The 18,120-nt window shown below is 35.4% G+C and overlaps 1 protein-coding gene across 1 annotated transcript; it reads left to right on the top strand.

The window, feature by feature from the left end:
* Positions 1–14,389: 14,389 nt before the first annotated feature.
* Positions 14,390–17,693, top strand: LOC149539796 (uncharacterized). The gene is made up of 4 exons (XM_089802613.1): positions 14,390–14,553; positions 14,665–14,775; positions 15,468–15,558; positions 15,727–17,693. The coding sequence occupies exons 3-4, from the start codon at positions 15,468–15,470 to the stop codon at positions 17,691–17,693; spliced, it is 2,058 nt and encodes a 685-aa protein (XP_089658739.1). The 5' UTR covers positions 14,390–14,553; positions 14,665–14,775.
* Positions 17,694–18,120: the final 427 nt, after the last annotated feature.

Below are 18,120 nucleotides of genomic sequence, written 5' to 3'. Positions count from 1 at the left end.
AATCATTACAATTTTTAACAATGGAGTAGTTCAACTATCAACAATTGATCTGGTTAAATTCAAACTCTTGGTTAATGGGCATCGCTTGAAGTTATATCATAAACCAGCAACCAAAGAAGAATTTCTTCAACAGTTCACAACAACAGAAACATCTCTTCCTGCAGCCACTTCGTCTGAGGCTTCCACTCAAACGCCTGTAGCCCCTTGAATTTATTTTCACGGCCTTCATAATAAAAATTTCACGCTCATGCAAAAATTCATTCTTTTTCCACCTCATTCCATCCCATCTTCTTGTCTTTCCACCATCATTCCATCTCACTTTCTTTCTCTAATAAGGCACTTCTCGGTTCATCCTTCCTATCGCACCTCAGGTCAGTCACACTCGACCCCTTTGCATTTATTTAATTTATTATTTATTTAGGAAAGCATGTTATTTCAATTTTTAGAATTTGCAATCTTTATGGTCTGGTGGGACCCAGTCACTGCTAGGTTGGGGGGAGGGGAAATCGAAATCATGAATGCAAAATCAAGGAAACGAAATCATGAATGCAAAATAAAAGAAATCTTAAGTTAGCATATAGGATGTAAGGGGAAGGCTCATTTCAGTAATGAGCTGGCAACTCTTTGTACTTTTGAAATGTGTGAAATAATATTAAATCATGATTTTGCATAACTCCTCATTAATATGGCGTATTTTTTTTAGCACAATCTTTATTCCCATTATGGTTTGATGATTAAAATGCCGTCATGAAGTACTAAAGGATGTGATGTTTGGAAAATATTGAAGAATTGCAATTTCTCTTTGTAGAAACCCCTGTAGCTATCACCGCTCATACTTTCAAAATCACTTGCAGTGAAATCGCCTATACTAGCATTTTTTTTCAAAAATATGGGTGGAGAACCTAAGCGGCATGAACCAGCAAATCGCAGAGTCTTACTGGCAGATCCAGCAACATGTAGTTTATTTCAACAACGAGGATGGCTAGCTTATTGTCTTAGTTTGAAGCAGTTTGATCAAGAAATTGTGCTCCAATTTCATAATACATTGAAGGATGGATATGCAACTGTTAAGGGCATTCGGGTAGAATTCACTAAAGAAGCGGTGGTAGAAGTTTCTGGGTTACCCATAATTGGAGAACATTGGACAGAGGACATGGATGCACGACAAGCAAAAGAGAAATTCTCAGTACCGGGAGATCCTTGGCTAGAGGAAAACAAAAAGCAAGGTACATTACAGTTATCTCTCCCTCTGCAATTCATCCACCTTGCTGAATTTATCATAAGATATTTTACCTGTGAAGGAAGATATTCCTATTTGCATGTTGTTCACTTCAAAATTCTGAGTGGTCTGTGGCATGGGGATTGTCCGATAAATCTTCCAAGTTTTCTTTATAATATCATCAAAAGGCAAGCTACCTATGTACATCAAGGAAAAACCTAGTCGGCATCCCACCATTGCTTGATTAGGGCTATAATTGAAAAGGAGTTGACTAGGCAGCACTTGGGAACATGGGATGATTTTGTAAAGCTAAGGTTAGAGAGACCTAGAAGGGGTGGACCTAAAGGGCAAGGAGTAGGGACAAGAGAGAAAACTGTTGTAGGAGTCAAAAAAGTAGTATATAGAACAGCTCAAGAAGCTTCGGCTTCTGCTTCTACGCCTAAAATTGCAAAGAGGAAAATTTTGACCATAGAAGCCTCAACTGCTAGGAAGAGAAAATCACACATAGTTGCCACAAAGGAAGGTTCAGAAGAAGTACCTTCAGTATCACAAGAACCTACATTAACCCAAATAAAGGAAAATCTATTGATAAGGGCAAGAAACCAATTTCTACCCCACGGCGAGTCACCAGAATGTCTGGGGTAAATATAAGAACTGAACCTCTTGCGCCACCTACTAAGCCTCCTATACCACCTATTGATATTGAAACTCTAGTACCTACACCTGCACAGTCACCAGAACACACAGCACCTACTCCTAAACATAAAAATAATCCTAAGGAAATTTTTGCAAAATCGAATAGTCCTATTAATGTTGATAGTGACACAGAGTCCTCAGAAGAAATAGTGCCTGAGGTTGGACACCTAGTGGAGGAAACTGATAATTTACCACCAGAGGAATATCCATCTATTGCACAAGAAATGGTTCAAGAAATTGTTGAAACATTTCAAGATCAAACAACTATTGCACCCCATCTTGCAGCCATTGCCCCTTCAAAAAAAGTTGATAACACTATTGCTTGTCAACATAATAATTTTGTTGAACAACAACATTCTCAGGATGATAGCACTTTTGACCACCATCATCCTGAGCACCGCCTTGAAGATTATAAACCTATTGTCTGTCGTCATACACCATCGAACATTTTCACTCTATTAACAGCCAGCTTTAGTTTGTACCAACAATTTCAATGGGAGAAAGCAAATTGGGATTTAGAGAAGAAGCAAATGCTTAGAACTATCAGGGAACAAGCACAGCAAATTGAAGAAAAGGATAATAAAATTAAGATCCTGCAGCAACGTGTCACAAAGATCATAGAGCTCATTCTAGAGCTTGTAAATTGCAGGTCCCCATCTCCAGTTTACACTGTGTTCCTAAAGGAGAAAATAATTAATTTTTAGTTATCTCGAATTACTAGAGGGTTGAACCCTTCTTTACATACTCCTTTGGAATTTTATGCAACATTCAATTCAGTTCCAATGAATTTGAAGAATCTCCTCTATGAATTATATGTTCATAATCTTGATGTACCAGATGATAAAGATTGGAATTCATTGTTATATGTAGGAGATGTATAGTTTAGGGCCGTTATGTCATGGATGCAGAATGAGATTAGTCAAGAGAACTAGGCTACTCCTTACAGGGAAAAGGAAATGTTTGAACCATTGTACATTCAGCCAGAAATACAAAACACTTACAGAGTATTCTTCGATTGGCTTTCCATTAGCAATAATCATAGTGTTGCTGCCAAAATCCACCCTGTTCGCGAATAGGCATTTCTGGTTTGGGAGTAGCATTGTTCTAAAAATGCCCTTGATGCTATACAAGCTTCTCTTCAAAGATGGATTTGATTGCTAGAAGACCTGAAAACCAGGGAGTTGCACTCTCCCCAAAATCTAGAATTAGCCATCAGCAGGATGCTGAGGTATTTGACATTGGGAAGAAATCAAAAAAATTATTGGGTACCTCTTCGTTTCCAACTGCCAATACTTTTGCATCCTATGCTTGGAAAATATGATTTTTTTTCTGAATATAACATGACTACTGAAGAACAGAAATGGGAAAGATTGAAACAAAATCATGGATATTTCAATTATAGAGCTCATGAACTAGGGGAAAAAATCACCAATGATCTCAGACTGCGGATGAGGATCAGAAACCTATAGATGCTGAAGGGACCAGCCTCAGGACGGTTGGGGGGAAAACTGATGACATGAAGAAATAGAAGTTTTATTAGCCCTTTTTGTGAACATTTTTCTATAACATATTAAACTTTATCATCCTTTAGTATAAATATTTTGAACTTTTGATGTATAAAGTATGGACATAGGCATAAAATGATAATCAAAATTATATTTAAAAAGGGGTTCATTTTGTGGTAAAAATATTTCTTCATGAATGTTTGATATGGGTAGATCTTCCTGCAGCTGAAGAGATTGCAAAAACTATTAGTTGAATAATTAATGCCTTTTCTTTATAAACTAATAAATGAAAATATATGTTTGCAAGAAGTCTTGTGTGTATTAAATGTTGATCGCAGGATACAGGCTGAGCAGGAATTAAACAAACTACGAAAGAATAGCGCTAAGGCATTGATGACATTAAGGAGAAGCGTTATGACACCGTTGTAGTTAGAAGACTTGGCGGCAAAGTCAGAGGGGACCTGTTTTAATGAATAACCAAGTGAGACCTAATAAAGTGGCCGAGCAAGGAAGTAAGCATCAAAGCAATCAGTTAAACATGCAAAGCATGATACCTAGATTCCTGAAAAGCTGTTTGAAGATAGATAAATGAAAAAATTTAGCATTTTCTATAATCTCTATATTTGTGGGGAATTTAAGGGAGAATTAATGTCTTTCCAATTGCATGTTTGCAGTCTTAAAGTTGTAACTGACTTTCTTTCATGAGGAAGTCGTAGTTTTAGGAGTTTTTTGTTCTTCCCTATAAATAAGACCTTGTCTATATCTATGAGGTTAAGTAGTGAATAGACAGACAGAGTTGATAGACATCTTATTATTTTTCCTAAGTTATTGGGATACTACATATTTGATGAATACATGCCTTTGCTGAGTTCTACACTTTTATCTGAGTTTTTCTTTCCTTCATTCTTCTGTTGGGGCCCACGTGGAAGGTGGAGTTTTACTTTAGTAAGTAGGAGTTAGACTCAGTTTTCTAAGTTAAAGTCAAACTGCTATTTCTACAGCCACTGAAAATAGAACCAGTCACTGTTCCTGCAGCAGTAGGTGCATAGATGTATGGCTAAATAATTAGAATTTCCTTCCAAGTATTTGATAGTCATCTTTCCTTTGGATAAACTAGATTTCCTTAATGGTTATTGCATTCAAAGTAGTAGTGACTTTTAGTGAAAACTAGAGCATATACTTTGCAGACATCATCTCAAGTTCACGCTCCCAGATTGACATTTAATGAAAATCAGCATAGTACTTTGGTGGTAAGGGATGTCCAATCCTACAACTAAAAGGGTGTTATATTGATTAGACATGGGGGATAATGAACCCTGTCAGATTGTTGGAAAGGGTAAAGTTAAGATTAAGTTACAAATGGAAATCGTTGGCTACTACATGAGGTAAGACATGTTCCAAGGCTGAGTAGGAATTTAATTTCAGCAAGGAAACTAGTTGATGAGGGTTGTGTAGTTAGTTTTAATGATAAAAATTGGAAGTTTTCAAAAGGTTCCCTTGTAGTAGCAAAATGTGTGAAAGTAGGCACCTTATATCTTTGTACAAGTCATATTGTTCCTTCTACTTTAATTGTTTTAGAGAAAAATGAATGTTGAGGAACAGTTGTTGTTGTTAAGCAAGGAGAACAAATAGTTGTTGTAAATTCTAATACAGCATTGTGGAACAAAAGACTTGGGCACATGAGTGAGAAAAGTATGAAAGTAATTCATTCAAAGAAAGTTTTACCAGGTCTAAAATGTGCTAATATGGATTTCTATGAAATTTGTGTGTATAGAAAACAAAAGAGAATGAGTTTTGTGAAGACTGGGAAGGAAAACAAAAAGGAGAAATTAGAGCTTGTGCATATCGATGTATGGAGACCAGCTCAAGTATCTTCCCTTGGTGGCTCTCATTATTATGTTACATTTATTAATGACACAACTAAAAAAGTATGGGTTTATTTACTTAGATAGAAATCTAATGTATTTCAAACTTTTAAGAAATGGAAATGCTTGGTTGAAAACGAGACTGGTAAGAAATTAAAATGTCTTAGATATGATAATGGTGGTGAGTATTGTAGTCATGAATTTGAAGATTATTGCTCCACTAATGGTATTCGTAGACAGAAAATTGTTCCAAGGACTCCACAAGAAAATGGAGTGGCTAAACTCATGAATAGGACTATAATGGAGATTGCAAGGAGCATGAGGTTGCATGTTGGGTTTTCCTTACACATGTGGGCAGAGGCTATCAATACTACTATATATTTGATTAATAAAGGTACCTCTACTCCCTTGGATTGTGGTATTCCAAAGGAAGCATGGACTAGTAAGAAGGTGAGTTATTCTTTTCTCAAAACCTTTGGTTGTGAAGCATTTGCTCACATAGATTCTGAAACTAGAACCAAGCTGGAAGCTAAGTCAAAGAAATGTGTATTTGTTGGATATGGCATTAATGAATTTGGTTATAGGCTTTGGAATTTTGAAAATCATAAAATTGTAAGAAGCAAGGATGTCATATTCAATGAGAAAGTGTTGTACAAAGATCTATTGCAGCAACATGAGAAGAAAAAAGATGATTATGTAGTGTTGGATGATACTCCAAAAGATGATGTTCTAGTCATTCCTCATGATGTGCAACAACCGTAACAACAAATATCACACACACCAATGAATGTTAGATAGTTAGCAAGGCAAATTAGACCTCCACAAAGATTTTCTCCCTCTTTGTACTCTATTTTACTTACTGATGCTAGTGAACCTAAATGTTGTGATGAAGTTGTGTAGGTGGATACTAAAATTCAGTGGGAGTTTGTAATGAAAGAAGAAATGGACTTTTTGCTGAAAAGTAAGAATTGGGATTTAAGAAAATTGTCTGCAAGTAAAAAAGCTTTACAAAATAAGTGGGTTTACAGGTTAAAAGAAGAGGATGGAAGTAAGAAAAGATTTAAAGCTAGGTTAGTAGTAAAAGGATTTGCATAGAAAAAGGGCATTGATTTTGATGAAATATTTTCTCTTATTGTTAAAATGACTTCTATCTGTATTGTTTTAAGTATTGTGGCTACTAAAGACTTGCATTTAGAGCAGCTTGATGTTAAAACAACCTTCCTTCATGGTGATTTGGATGAAGAGATATATATGGCTCAGCCACGGGTATTTGAGGTCAAAGGTAAGGAGAACTTAGTGTGCAAATTGAAGAAAAGTTTATATGGCTTGAAACAAGCACCTCGGCAATGGTATCTGAAATTTGATAGTTTTATGCATGAGCATGGATATAGTAGGTGTCATTCAAATCATTATGTTTATTTTAAGAGATTGGATGATGATAGCTACATTATTTTATGTTTATATGTTGATGATATGCTTGTAGCTGGGTCTAACATGGATCATATTAAGGGGCTAAAATGCCAGTTAGCACATGCATTTGCTATGAAGGATTTGGGGGCAGCAAAACAAATCTTTGGTATGAATATTTGTAGAGATAGGAATAATGGGAAATTGATGCTATCTCAAGCTGACTATGTTGAGAAGGTGTTGCAATGTTTCTCTATGGAGAATGCTAAAGCTGTCAGCACACCTTTACCTGGTCATTTGAAGTTGACTAAGGAGATGTGTCCCAAGACATAAGAAGAGGAGGATAAGATGTCCAAGGTACCCTATGCTTCAGCTATTGGAGGCTTGATGTATGCTATGGTATGTACAAGGCCAGATATTGTACATGCAGTGTGAGTCATTAGCATTTATATGATTCATCCAGGAATTGAGAAGTGGAATGCGGTCAAATGAATTTTTAGATATTTGAGAGGAACATCCAATAAGTGTTTACACTTTGGGGTCTCTAATACTAATTTACAGGGCTATGTTGACTCAAATTTGGTAGGGGATATTGATAGTAGGCAGAGTACTACAGGTTATGTCTTTACTATTGGTGGGGCAGCCATGAGCTGGGTTTCTAGGTTACAAAAGGTTGATGCTTTATCCACTACAGAGGCAGAGTATGTAGCTACTATAGAGGTAGCCAAGGAGATGATATGGCTTCAGTTCTTCTTAGAATAATTGGGACACCCTCATAGGGATAATTATTTGTTTACAAATAGTTAGAGTGTCATTCATCTTGCAAAGAATTCAGCTCTACATTCAAAGACCAAACACATACAGTTGTCATACCATTTCATTCGATCAGTTTTGGAGGTTGGATAGTTAAAGCTAGACAAGATACATATAGATGAAAATCTAGTAGACATGTTTATAAAGGTAGTAACAAGGGAGAGGTTGAACTCCTCTTCAGCTTCGGTTGGTCTTCTAAACTACACATGAATAAAAGAACAGCAGAGTCCAGGGTGGTTTGATCCAGTGGGAGCCTCATGGAGTAATGGCATTGCTACAAGATCAGTCTCTAAGTGGGAGATTGTTGTTTAGAGTGGAGCCTAATCAGTCCCCAAGTGGGAGATTATTAGATTGTGGTGACTGATCAAAAAAGTATTGTACATACTTCATAAATTCTTTGGAGCTCGAGGCATTGCCCAGACAAAAAAAATTGGGCCCTATTTTATTGGGATTTTTGGCCAACATGTAATTATTAATTATAACCCTAAAGCAGTAAAAATACTTGTATAAAAAAGCTTAGGGTTAGGGATTTTTCTATAGTGGTGATGCGGAAATTGGTTCTTGCGGCGATATTGAGTTGTAAGGGATTACAAATTGTAATCAGGTTGTAATCATTGGATCATAATAATATCAGACTTATTGTTTGGTGGATGTAGCCCAAGGATTGGATGAACCACGTTAAATCTTGGTGTATTGTGTTCTTTTCTGTGTGATCTTTTATGTTCTGATATTGTTTATATTTGCATGTAATTGTTATTTCTATCCATGGTTTATTCTTAACACAGTTATCTTATAGTCCCTTGAAACAATTTCAATACCAAACAAACTTCATAAATATCATAATAATTCACTCGACATACTTATTCACCTTCTCAATTAACTCACTCAATCACTTTACTGCAAAATGAACTCATTTATTGTTCTATTATAACTAATTGGCAATAATAAAACTTAGTTATTACCGACCATTAACTTAATTGTTACCGAGTTGTAGTAAAATGAAAATAACATGTAAATCAACTTGCAACATAACAACATTCACACATTTGACACCAAGTTTTTTAATGTGGAAACCCTATAAAGGGAAAAACCACATGGGACTGAGAACCCAATTTTTTTCTCTTCCAATGTGAGCTCTACTAGGAGCCAACCTTGTCAAAGTTTTACATACACATTGTTAATGTGACATTGTTAGAGGCTTTACACCAAAAGATCATCTAGACCTTATCACTCCTTGATCTTGTCTAAAGAGTGGTCTACTCTAAAGGACTTATAACATCACTAATTGATGTTACCATATAGGATTTTATAAACTTGTTAAGTCCACTTAGTTAAGATATTTTTCTGCTACAATGATTAGAAAGTAATAATACAAATGACCTGTTAGGTATAGCGCTACCTTTCTTGTTTAGGTCTACTTTTTTCTTGGTTTGATCTCTATCCTCTGATCTCTTTACTTGGATCTTCTTTTCTCTACAGAAACTTTGCACTTTAATCTCTTTTTTCTAACAATTTCTTCAATGATCAACAACCTCATCAAAAATATCAACAACCAAAAAACTTGTCCAACTCTTCGTTAAATAGTAATCTCTCTGCTTCCATATTATTCCAATTATTGTCTCTTAATCATAATCATTGATCTCATATTCATACAAAATGTAATGAATCTAGATACTCAAAAAATATAACTTTCATAGAACTTTGTGTCCATCCTTACCTTCTTCAATCTTCAATATCATATCTTCCTTGCATTTTCACAGTCATTGATCTTGCAATAAACTTTGATTCATGCCTTTGAATTTCTCGAACATTCTTGAATTCCATCAAAAGTCAACCTTAGATTTGTCTGTTCAAATTTGTTCTTCTTACTATTACTTGATGAACATAACATAATATAACACTGTACTCACTCAACAAATATTGTCTTCCTTCTTTAACCTTGTAAATAAATTTAGCTTATGTAGCACAATACATTACAATATTACATGATTGTAAAATAATCAAACCAACATTACATTATCAATGTCCAACTCATTCAAGTGCCCTTTGAATACTATACTTATCAACTCTGTCTTCATCATACTTTCTTCAAATCCTCTTCATCAATCAACTTGATATAACACTCTACAAAGTTAGCATAATGTCTAGCCAATTAATACTTTGATATTAATGAAGACATAACAATTGATATGAATATTTTACATACGTTCATAGCATTATCAATTACATTATCATTTGGAGCTAACAAAATAAAGGGCTTAAGCCTATCTGTATTTATTATTATTTGTTGAAATTAATTATTTTAATGTGTTAAGCTCGAGTAGACTTGAATCTAGGACCTCCCAAATGAGAGGCTCATAATTTACTATTATGTTGTAGGCTCTTGCCTCCTTTAAAAATAGTTTCCTGCATGTGATATGTTTTCTACAAGCTTTGAGAATGTGCCTTGTCTGCATACTATAGTGGGCTCTTCTGCATAAATGAATGTTGCTTGCATTGGTGAAAACCTTAAGGAGGCTATTCCCTTGGCTCTGGTTGTTGTGACTAGTGATGTGGCAATGCTTGTATGTGACCCCTCTATGGGCCTGGGAGTAGGGAATTCATGAGGTTAGGTCTCTCATTCTCTCTTTTGGTGCTTATCGAAGATGGTAGTTTAGGTGTCAAGAAAGGGCCTTCTTATGCCTAATCTTTGTGTTACTATGTGGGTTGGGAGTTTTCACAAAATAGGTAGTTTATCAACCATTTCCCACCTGTCATTCAGTACTATTGAACCTAGATGAAGATATTGTGTCAGATATTGAGCAATGGTCTAAGGCCCTCTCTAGGAATGTTGTTGTTTGTTGATTTAGGGGCTTTTGTCCCACATTTTTGGGACTCTATACTTGGATCTCTAAGTACTAGGAACCACATATTTTAGATTATGTTGAGATCTTTCCTTTGGAAAAAGCTTTTTTCATTGCTAGATTTGACAACCTAGAGGATATGAAGGTCATTCTCCAAGATCGCTTCTTTACTTGGGAAAATAGCTTCCCTCTAATGGTTAAACCCTGGCATCAAGATTTTAACCCATTGTCTAAATCTTTTTGCAAGATGTCATTCTGGGTTAGACTTTCTAACCTTCCACTTCATCTCTAGTTGGATTCTATTTTTGAGAAAATTGGAGAAGCCTTAGGTGATTTTCTAATGGTGGATTCAGAACTTTTCAATATGTTTCATTCTACCTATGCAAGGATTCTTGTTGTTATTGTTGGATACAATTAAGTAATTGTGTATTGTCTTTGATGTTACACAAATGCCATATCAGTTATCAGACAGAGTCTACCGAGTTCTGTCGGTCAGGAAAATAGTTTTACAGAGTCTACCGAGCTCAGTCGGTCAGTAAAGCCTTTTGCAGTGTATACCGAGCGTTCATGTATGTCACACGGTGAGTTAGTGTTAACCGAGTTCGCACGGTAAGCTAAGGAAAGTTTAGTTCTTACCGAGATCACTCGGGTATCAAAGGATTTTGTAGCGAATGGTTAGTGTTAATCGAGTTCGCACGGTAAGCTAAGGAAAGCTTAGTTTTCACCGAGCTCACTCGGTAGTCGAAGACGGCTTTTTACCGAGTCTAGTCGGTTTCCAAAGGAAGTGGCAGGTTTACCGAATTCCCTGGTAACTGTAGTTTTTACCGAGTTCTGCCGGTTAACACAGGAAGCATTTTTTTTGTTCTATATTGACAGAGTAGCGTCGGCCAGTGAAGAATTTTGTTATTAGTTCAAGCCGACTTTGGAATATGTTTTGTCAAGTTGGTTGGGCCGACCTGGTATCATGTATAGTATATAAAGAGGTGCTCAAGATGCGAAAAAGTGTGGAATTGAGAGTGTATACGAATAGTGCAAGGAAATGCAAGGAAGAGGCTTGTGTGTGCCTAAGCAGAGTTGAGCAGAAGGAAATCTTGGAGCTGCAAAGATACATTTAATCAGTAAGGATCTTGTGGAGCTAAACTGAGATCTGTATTCAGCAAGATAAGTTGCATGTATTTTCAGATCATTCATTGTTGCTTTCTAACCATTGTAACAGTGATTCCAAAATCTCCTAACAGAGTTGGTTTAACAGCCATTCCATAAATCCTTTAACAGGGTGGCAATTCAGTTGAATTGTTCTAAAGACCTCTTACAAGGCCACTCGTAACAGGGTGATTAAATCCTCTAACAGGGTCACACCTAACAGTGTGTTTTGTAACCTTTAACAGGGTTGGCTCCTAACAGGGCTCACTTCAGAAGAGTGAAAATTGGTGACTAGTTGCTGGTGGTTTTTCCCATATTGGGTTTCCACGTAAATCTGGTGTCTACTGTGTTCATGATTACTTTCTTTTGCATGGTCGCTTATTTCAGTAAATGCTTAATAAATTAACTAAACATCTATCAAGTTTTAAGCAGTAATTTATGTGTTTACTGAGTAGCAGCAGCAACTAAGTTTAAAGGCATCTTTGGGACTGTTGAATTTGTTTTTGTGGTAACTGATTCACCCCTCCCCCCTCAGTTACCCCATCTTCATTTTCCAACAGTTATAGATACTTATAAAGGACTTCCGACTAAGATTAGATTGTGTACTCCAAAGGGATCTTGGATTCAGACTTTAAATTATGAATGTATTCATTTTGGATGCTAGAAAATGCTTTAAAATCGAGTATGTTGCGACAAAGTGTGAGAGTGAAAGAATCATAGCTAAGAAACCTTATTCATGGTGGAAGGGTGCTTTGCCACAGTACTACATGCTGGTAAAAAAATACTCACTTGAAGAGATCATCCCCATAGATGCTACCGATTTTTATCAGGGATAGGAAGGGGGTGGGATTCCTTCTTTTGTTGTTGTATTGAATGATGCTTATCCTATTGGTTCTAGTTAGAAGGAGTTTTTGGTGTTGTTGGTTCTACTCAATGCAAATTTTCTAGATCTGTGAGGGACAAATATGATTAGCAAAATGTTATTTGTAATCTAGTTGTTGGTGGGTCCAATCAATAGTTTTATGGTGGTACTTTAGCCTCCCTGGATACTACCTCTTTGGATGTTGATGTTGATTCTTCAAATGATACTGAGACTATTGCTCCTACAAAATTTGTTGTCATTACCTCTACTTCTCCTCTTGCTCCTAAGGTGCTTGTTGTCTCCACTACAACGGGAAATTTGATTCCCTCTAGCGGTGTTGGTTCTTCTCCCCTTGTTGATCTTTCTATCCCCATCACTGTTAGTGTTGCCTCAGCTCCCCCAAGCAAGCCTATTTCTGTTGGCTTTCATTATTCTTTGGATTTGTTAGCTTGGCATTCTGCAATGGCTAAGGTTGAAGAAAGATGGGTTGTAATTAGAGGAAAATATTCAAAAATACCCTCTCCTTTCGACATGATCTTGGATCCCACAAGATGAGATCTAAGGGGAAATCTTAATCTTGTTGATTTTTTTCATTTTTTTTGGTTGGTCAAATGATTGAATGTATTTACATTTCTTGACTCCTAGCTAGTGCTTGTGGGGGATGTGAGATGTTTGATTCCCCCTTCTTTGTCTTTGTTATGTTCTATCCATGTTTTGTTTTTTCTTTGTGGAGCTTATTGTGTATTTTTCGGTTTGGGTTTCACATCCTTTTGTTTAAAACCTTCCTTTTATTGGGTTTTGAAGCCCCCTCAAAACCTTTTTCTCTTATTAAAAACCATCATTCATTTCTTAAACATAAGTTTATAGCAAATAATATGACTAATAATGTTAATATTATAATGATATAAGATAATAATAAAATAAGATTAATAAAATATAATTAATGGGAGCATGTAATAAGAGAATGTTCTAAATGTTGTTGTAGCATTGTTGATTTATCGTCTAAGATTTTAAATACTATAGCAATAGTTGTAACTTTATAGTTGTCAATATTGATCATAATTAACGGTGCACGAATAAAATGTATTACCTATATCTTAAAGCAATAAGTCATGTGATATCACATTCATGCACAAATAAAACATGAAATAGTGGCTTAGGAGAGAGGACCCAATAGTTGTGCACCTTAATTTTGTGTTCTCAAATACAAGTGCAAATTTCAAATCATTCCCATTTTTTTACACAGCCTACTTACAAATCCCCTCCTTATAACACAGTTTTAGGGTCATGTCATCATATATGATACCACATCAACTGAGTTTTGCCAAGATGTCCAAAAAAAATGCTCCCCAAAAAAGAGATTCATATTTGTGCACAAGTCACAACTATTGGTGCAATGTTGTCAAAAAATATTGGACAAAAAACCAACAAGTACTATAAGTACAATTTCTCGAACATGCTCAAATGACTCTTTTCTCTAGTACACATTTGTCAATTAACCTTTTTTATTTGACCAATATTGAACACCTCAACAAAGCCATGCTAATGCACCATCATATTTGATGATGTGAACTTGAAGCTCCATAGAGCTTTCCAAGTAAATTGTTTTAAATAATTAAGATTGATTTTAAATTGTCATGTAAGAATTTTAAATTAGAATGCTCAACTATCAAAATTCCCTCTACTAATTAATCATATTTTTATTTTAATAATTATAACATTTTTAAAAAACATATATGATAAATACATTGTCAAAAATGGTTCTAATTTTTTGTTTTAAAATCGAGAAAACATCATACACTAAAACTTGAATCCTATGCTAAAAGTGTTAAATAGTCAACGTTGACTTATTTTTCCAAACTTAATTTATTTGATAATGTGTGATGTTTAAGGATGGCAATATTTAAAATGCACCTTTAATAATATTTATTAATTAATTAAAAAGTTAAATAATGTTATTATTAATTTTATTATAATATTTGACTGGGAATGTAGCGCAACGCTATATCGGCTGTTTGGGCATGGCCGAGGAATCGATAATTTCACGCCGATAATCCGTAAATCACTGCTGCAACGCTTCCTTCCTTTCAAATCGGAGCATTTCATCCATTACAATTTGCTATGGATTGTTCGATCACAGAAGAATTGGATATTATTTTAGAAGCTTCATGTCAATCTATGCATTTTTCCTATTTTCCAGGTTTTGATCTATTCCCTTCCTTTCTGTTCAGTAAATATTAGCATTTCGTTAAATATTTTGGAGAATTCTTGTTTAAACTGTGTTTTAGGCATATTTTCTTTCCTTTTTCAGCTCCTATTCTCTTTTAATGCAATCTTGAAAGATTCATTACGGCCATTGTGAAGATTTGTGCTTGGTTGAGAAGGCGTTTGAACAAATATCAAGTTTGCAGCTTGCTTCAGGGTAGGCATATTTCTAGGAGTTTGTTATAAACGGACAGGCTTCTATTGCATATTTACTTCTTTTGGTTTCGTGACGTATTTTGTTCAATAAATCGAAGATTTTTGAGTTTGAATGAGTTTGTTCCGATTGACTTTGAATCTTCCGAATCTATTTGGTGCACGAGTCACCTGCTTTTTCGTAAAGCTTCAAATTGTGCTCACATATAAATCGTAACGTAGTGTGCCCTGATTTGAGAATTTCATGTTCATTTGATTTGCTTAGATGCATGCATTCAGATCTCTCTTTTAAATTTCGTTCGATCTATTTAGCAGCAATATTTTTCACAGAGCCTAAGCCAGGTAATGCGTTTTCTGCCTGAAACAGAATTACCTTAGAATATTGTACGTAAATTTATCATCTTTGCCAGCTTATTAAGAATTTTCCTCGTTTTTCTGCAATGACTTTTAATTTACAGTACCATTGTGTTATAATAAAATCATTCAAGCTCCAGATTTCTTCACTTTTATTTCGGATTTGAGCTTTGCTGTGGAATTCATTTACGCAAACTTTTGTCTTGTTTTGTTCTATTCAAATATGTTTAGGCACCAGATCTTTAGCTTGCTGCATTATTTTTTATGATTATTTCAAAAAAAAATCTGTAGGTTTAAAAGTACAAGTAAATTCACTGTGAACAAATCCTTGCTTTGTTAAAGATGAAGGAACATACCGGAGGTTGTTGTTCTTGGTGGAGGGGTAGCCGCAACAGTCGAAGACAAGCTTCATGGCTTCATACTACTCTGGAAGGTAACGCACACACTTCATTTTTCCTGATTATATATCTGATTCATTACAGCAAGGGTTCTTTCTGAAATGACTCTGCTTGTATAAATAGTGTGTATTCTGTTAGCTCTCTTTAAGTTTGAACCGATTCTTCAAGGTATTTGCATCATCTTGTTTTCGAAAATTTTGCAGAGATGGACCAGAAGACTCAGAATATGCTGGATCTTCTAGAAGAAAAATCTGATTCATTGTCTCAGCGAGCTGAATTCTTTTATCTTAAGAGGCCGCAGCTCATTGGCATGATTGAAGAGAATTACAGAGCATACCGGTCATTGGCGGAGCAATTTGACCGTCTGAAGGGGCAGATTCGAGAAAGTTCCCCTGAATCCGTTCAAAATTTGAATCGATTATCTTGTGAAGCTCTTGAAAATCCACTTGGAAAGCAGACTTCAGTGAATGAGAATCCAAATAAGTGTGATAAGAAATTTCTCAGAAGTGAAAAAGTCGGGGATCCAGTAAATTGCACTCCAGGGATCAAAAGGCCTGCTGACCAGGAATCGGTACACATGACACCTTCTGATCAAGAATCTCAATGTGCGTCATCTTTTTCGGATTCAGAACTGCCTAGCCAGTTTGGAAAGCCTACAGAGACTGGAAATGTTGGAAGCTTGATGAAAGAAAAGAAAATGGAAATGGAAGAAGAGACCTCGCTTCTTCTTAGACAATTAACAGCCAAAGACATCCAGGTTGAGCATTTGAAGATTAAAAACAATAAATTGGGGGAAAAGGATTACTGCAGAGAAAAGATGTCTCTGGTATTGCAGAATAGAAGTCAATTGCAAAAGGAGATGGAAATAATCATAGTAGAAAACACAAAACTGGGGAATGAAAATGAAAATGAGGTCAATGTGTGGGAAATGAATGATTTACTCAGGGAGTTATACTTCACCAGAGAAGAGAACACCAAGCTGCGAAATGAAAATGAAATCAATCTACAACGGCTGCAAATTCTTAAAAAAAAGACCAGCAATCTGCAAAAGGAGAACAAAAGCTACAAGATCATGTCACTTGTCCTTGCCTGCGTCAATGAAAAATTGCAGAAAGAAATGTATGGAGCCAATCAAGAAAGTGAAGGCACAGTGAGATTCAAAACAAAGGAACCACAAAGTGAGATCTGTCATGGAAATCTGAAGGTAGATGTCATCAAAGCAGAAAGCACCAAACCGAGCAATGGAAACGAGGTCAGTACAAAGAAGGGGGAAGAATTGAGGAATGAAAATGAGATCAATGAACAAAATCTGCAAGCTATTACTCAAACAAGCCCAGGCAATCGACATGGAAAAGGTGAGGCTAATGTACAAGTACAAGTTTTTTCAGAAAAGCTGAAAAGGTTGGAAAAAATGAATTCAAATCTATCTAAACAGAACAAAATTATGTCACTTGCATATCTCAATAGCCAAGCTGCAAGATCCGATGCAAGCAATGCAAGTAGTTACGATAAAATTTGTGGAGCCAATTGCCATTACAGAGAATCTGATCCAATTGTTCAGGGCGAGCAAAAGAATTCTGAAATCACAGGGGAATCTAAAAAAATGTGTGTTCCAGAGCTGAATTTCAATTTAGAGGAATTGCAAAGGCAAGTATTTGGGCTTGTGACAGAGAACACCATACTGAATAATGACATTGAAGTCAATGTTCAAAAACTACAAGTTCCTAAAGAAAACACCATTAAATTTCAATGGGAGAACACAAAGATCTCATGTACGCAGAACGAGAACGTTGAGATCATATTGGAACAGAAGGAGAAATTAGTAATTGAACAGAGCCTCAAAATAGGGGCACTGCAAAGTGAGGTGTATCAATTACTTGATGAAAACAAGGTACATGAGATACAATTGCTTGAACGAAATGAGAAGGTAAGAGAGGCAGTGAGGCAGCTTTGTTTTACTCTGGATGCATTGATGGATAAAAATAAGAGATTGCAGAAATCTCTGCAAAAAATAAGAGAGGAAGAGGAAAGCAAGACTAAAAATATTGAAACAAGAAAGCCTTCACAAATGTCAAGGTGGAAGAGGCTTCTGTATAGCGGAAGACGGATACAGGGGTTCAGCTATTTGAAAGCACGCAGTTTTAACTGCGTTGCTGAGGAAGTCATGTGACTATACATCAGGCAGGATTTTTGTTTCAAATTTTTAACAAAAGGTTTTGTTTTTAAGTATGTTGAATTTAAAATGCTTGTTGGGCAAAGAGTATTTTAGAAATGATTGTTATAATCCTTATTAGCTTAGAGGAAAGGTCACTATTGTAATCATTTGCTTTAATTTTTTAAATTATATATTTGAAAATTATATTAAAAGTTAAAAATTGTATATGTGTATGCATGTTTAAAGTAAATGCTTTTTAAAGTAAATGCTTTTTTTAGTACTTGCAAGGACTTTGTGATACTTTTTGCATTTCTGATTAAAACTTTTCCTTTCAGTATGAATCATTTTAATTCTTATAGAAGCCAGACCTCATGAATTATAAAACATGATATTTGATACTATTAAACATTTTTAATAATATATTTTAAAAATTAATTTCTTT

Source organism: Cupressus sempervirens, chromosome 9 (assembly GCF_028749045.1).
Source record: "Cupressus sempervirens isolate cs-2001-9-10 chromosome 9, ASM2874904v1, whole genome shotgun sequence".
Taxonomy (NCBI): Eukaryota; Viridiplantae; Streptophyta; class Pinopsida; order Cupressales; family Cupressaceae; genus Cupressus; species Cupressus sempervirens.
The sequence above is the reverse complement of the archived record's forward strand: the minus strand, read 5'-3'. Positions and strand labels throughout refer to the sequence as shown.

What these genes read in the sequence shown, in the direction of transcription:
- LOC149539796 (XM_089802613.1), top strand. Translation starts at nt 15,468, where the DNA reads ATGAAGGAACATACCGGAGGTTGTTGTTCTTGGTGGAGGGGTAGCCGC. An exon ending in GCTTCATACTACTCTGGAAG is followed by an intron (nt 15,559 to 15,726) that starts GTAACGCACACA and finishes AAAATTTTGCAG; the next exon opens with AGATGGACCAGAAGACTCAG.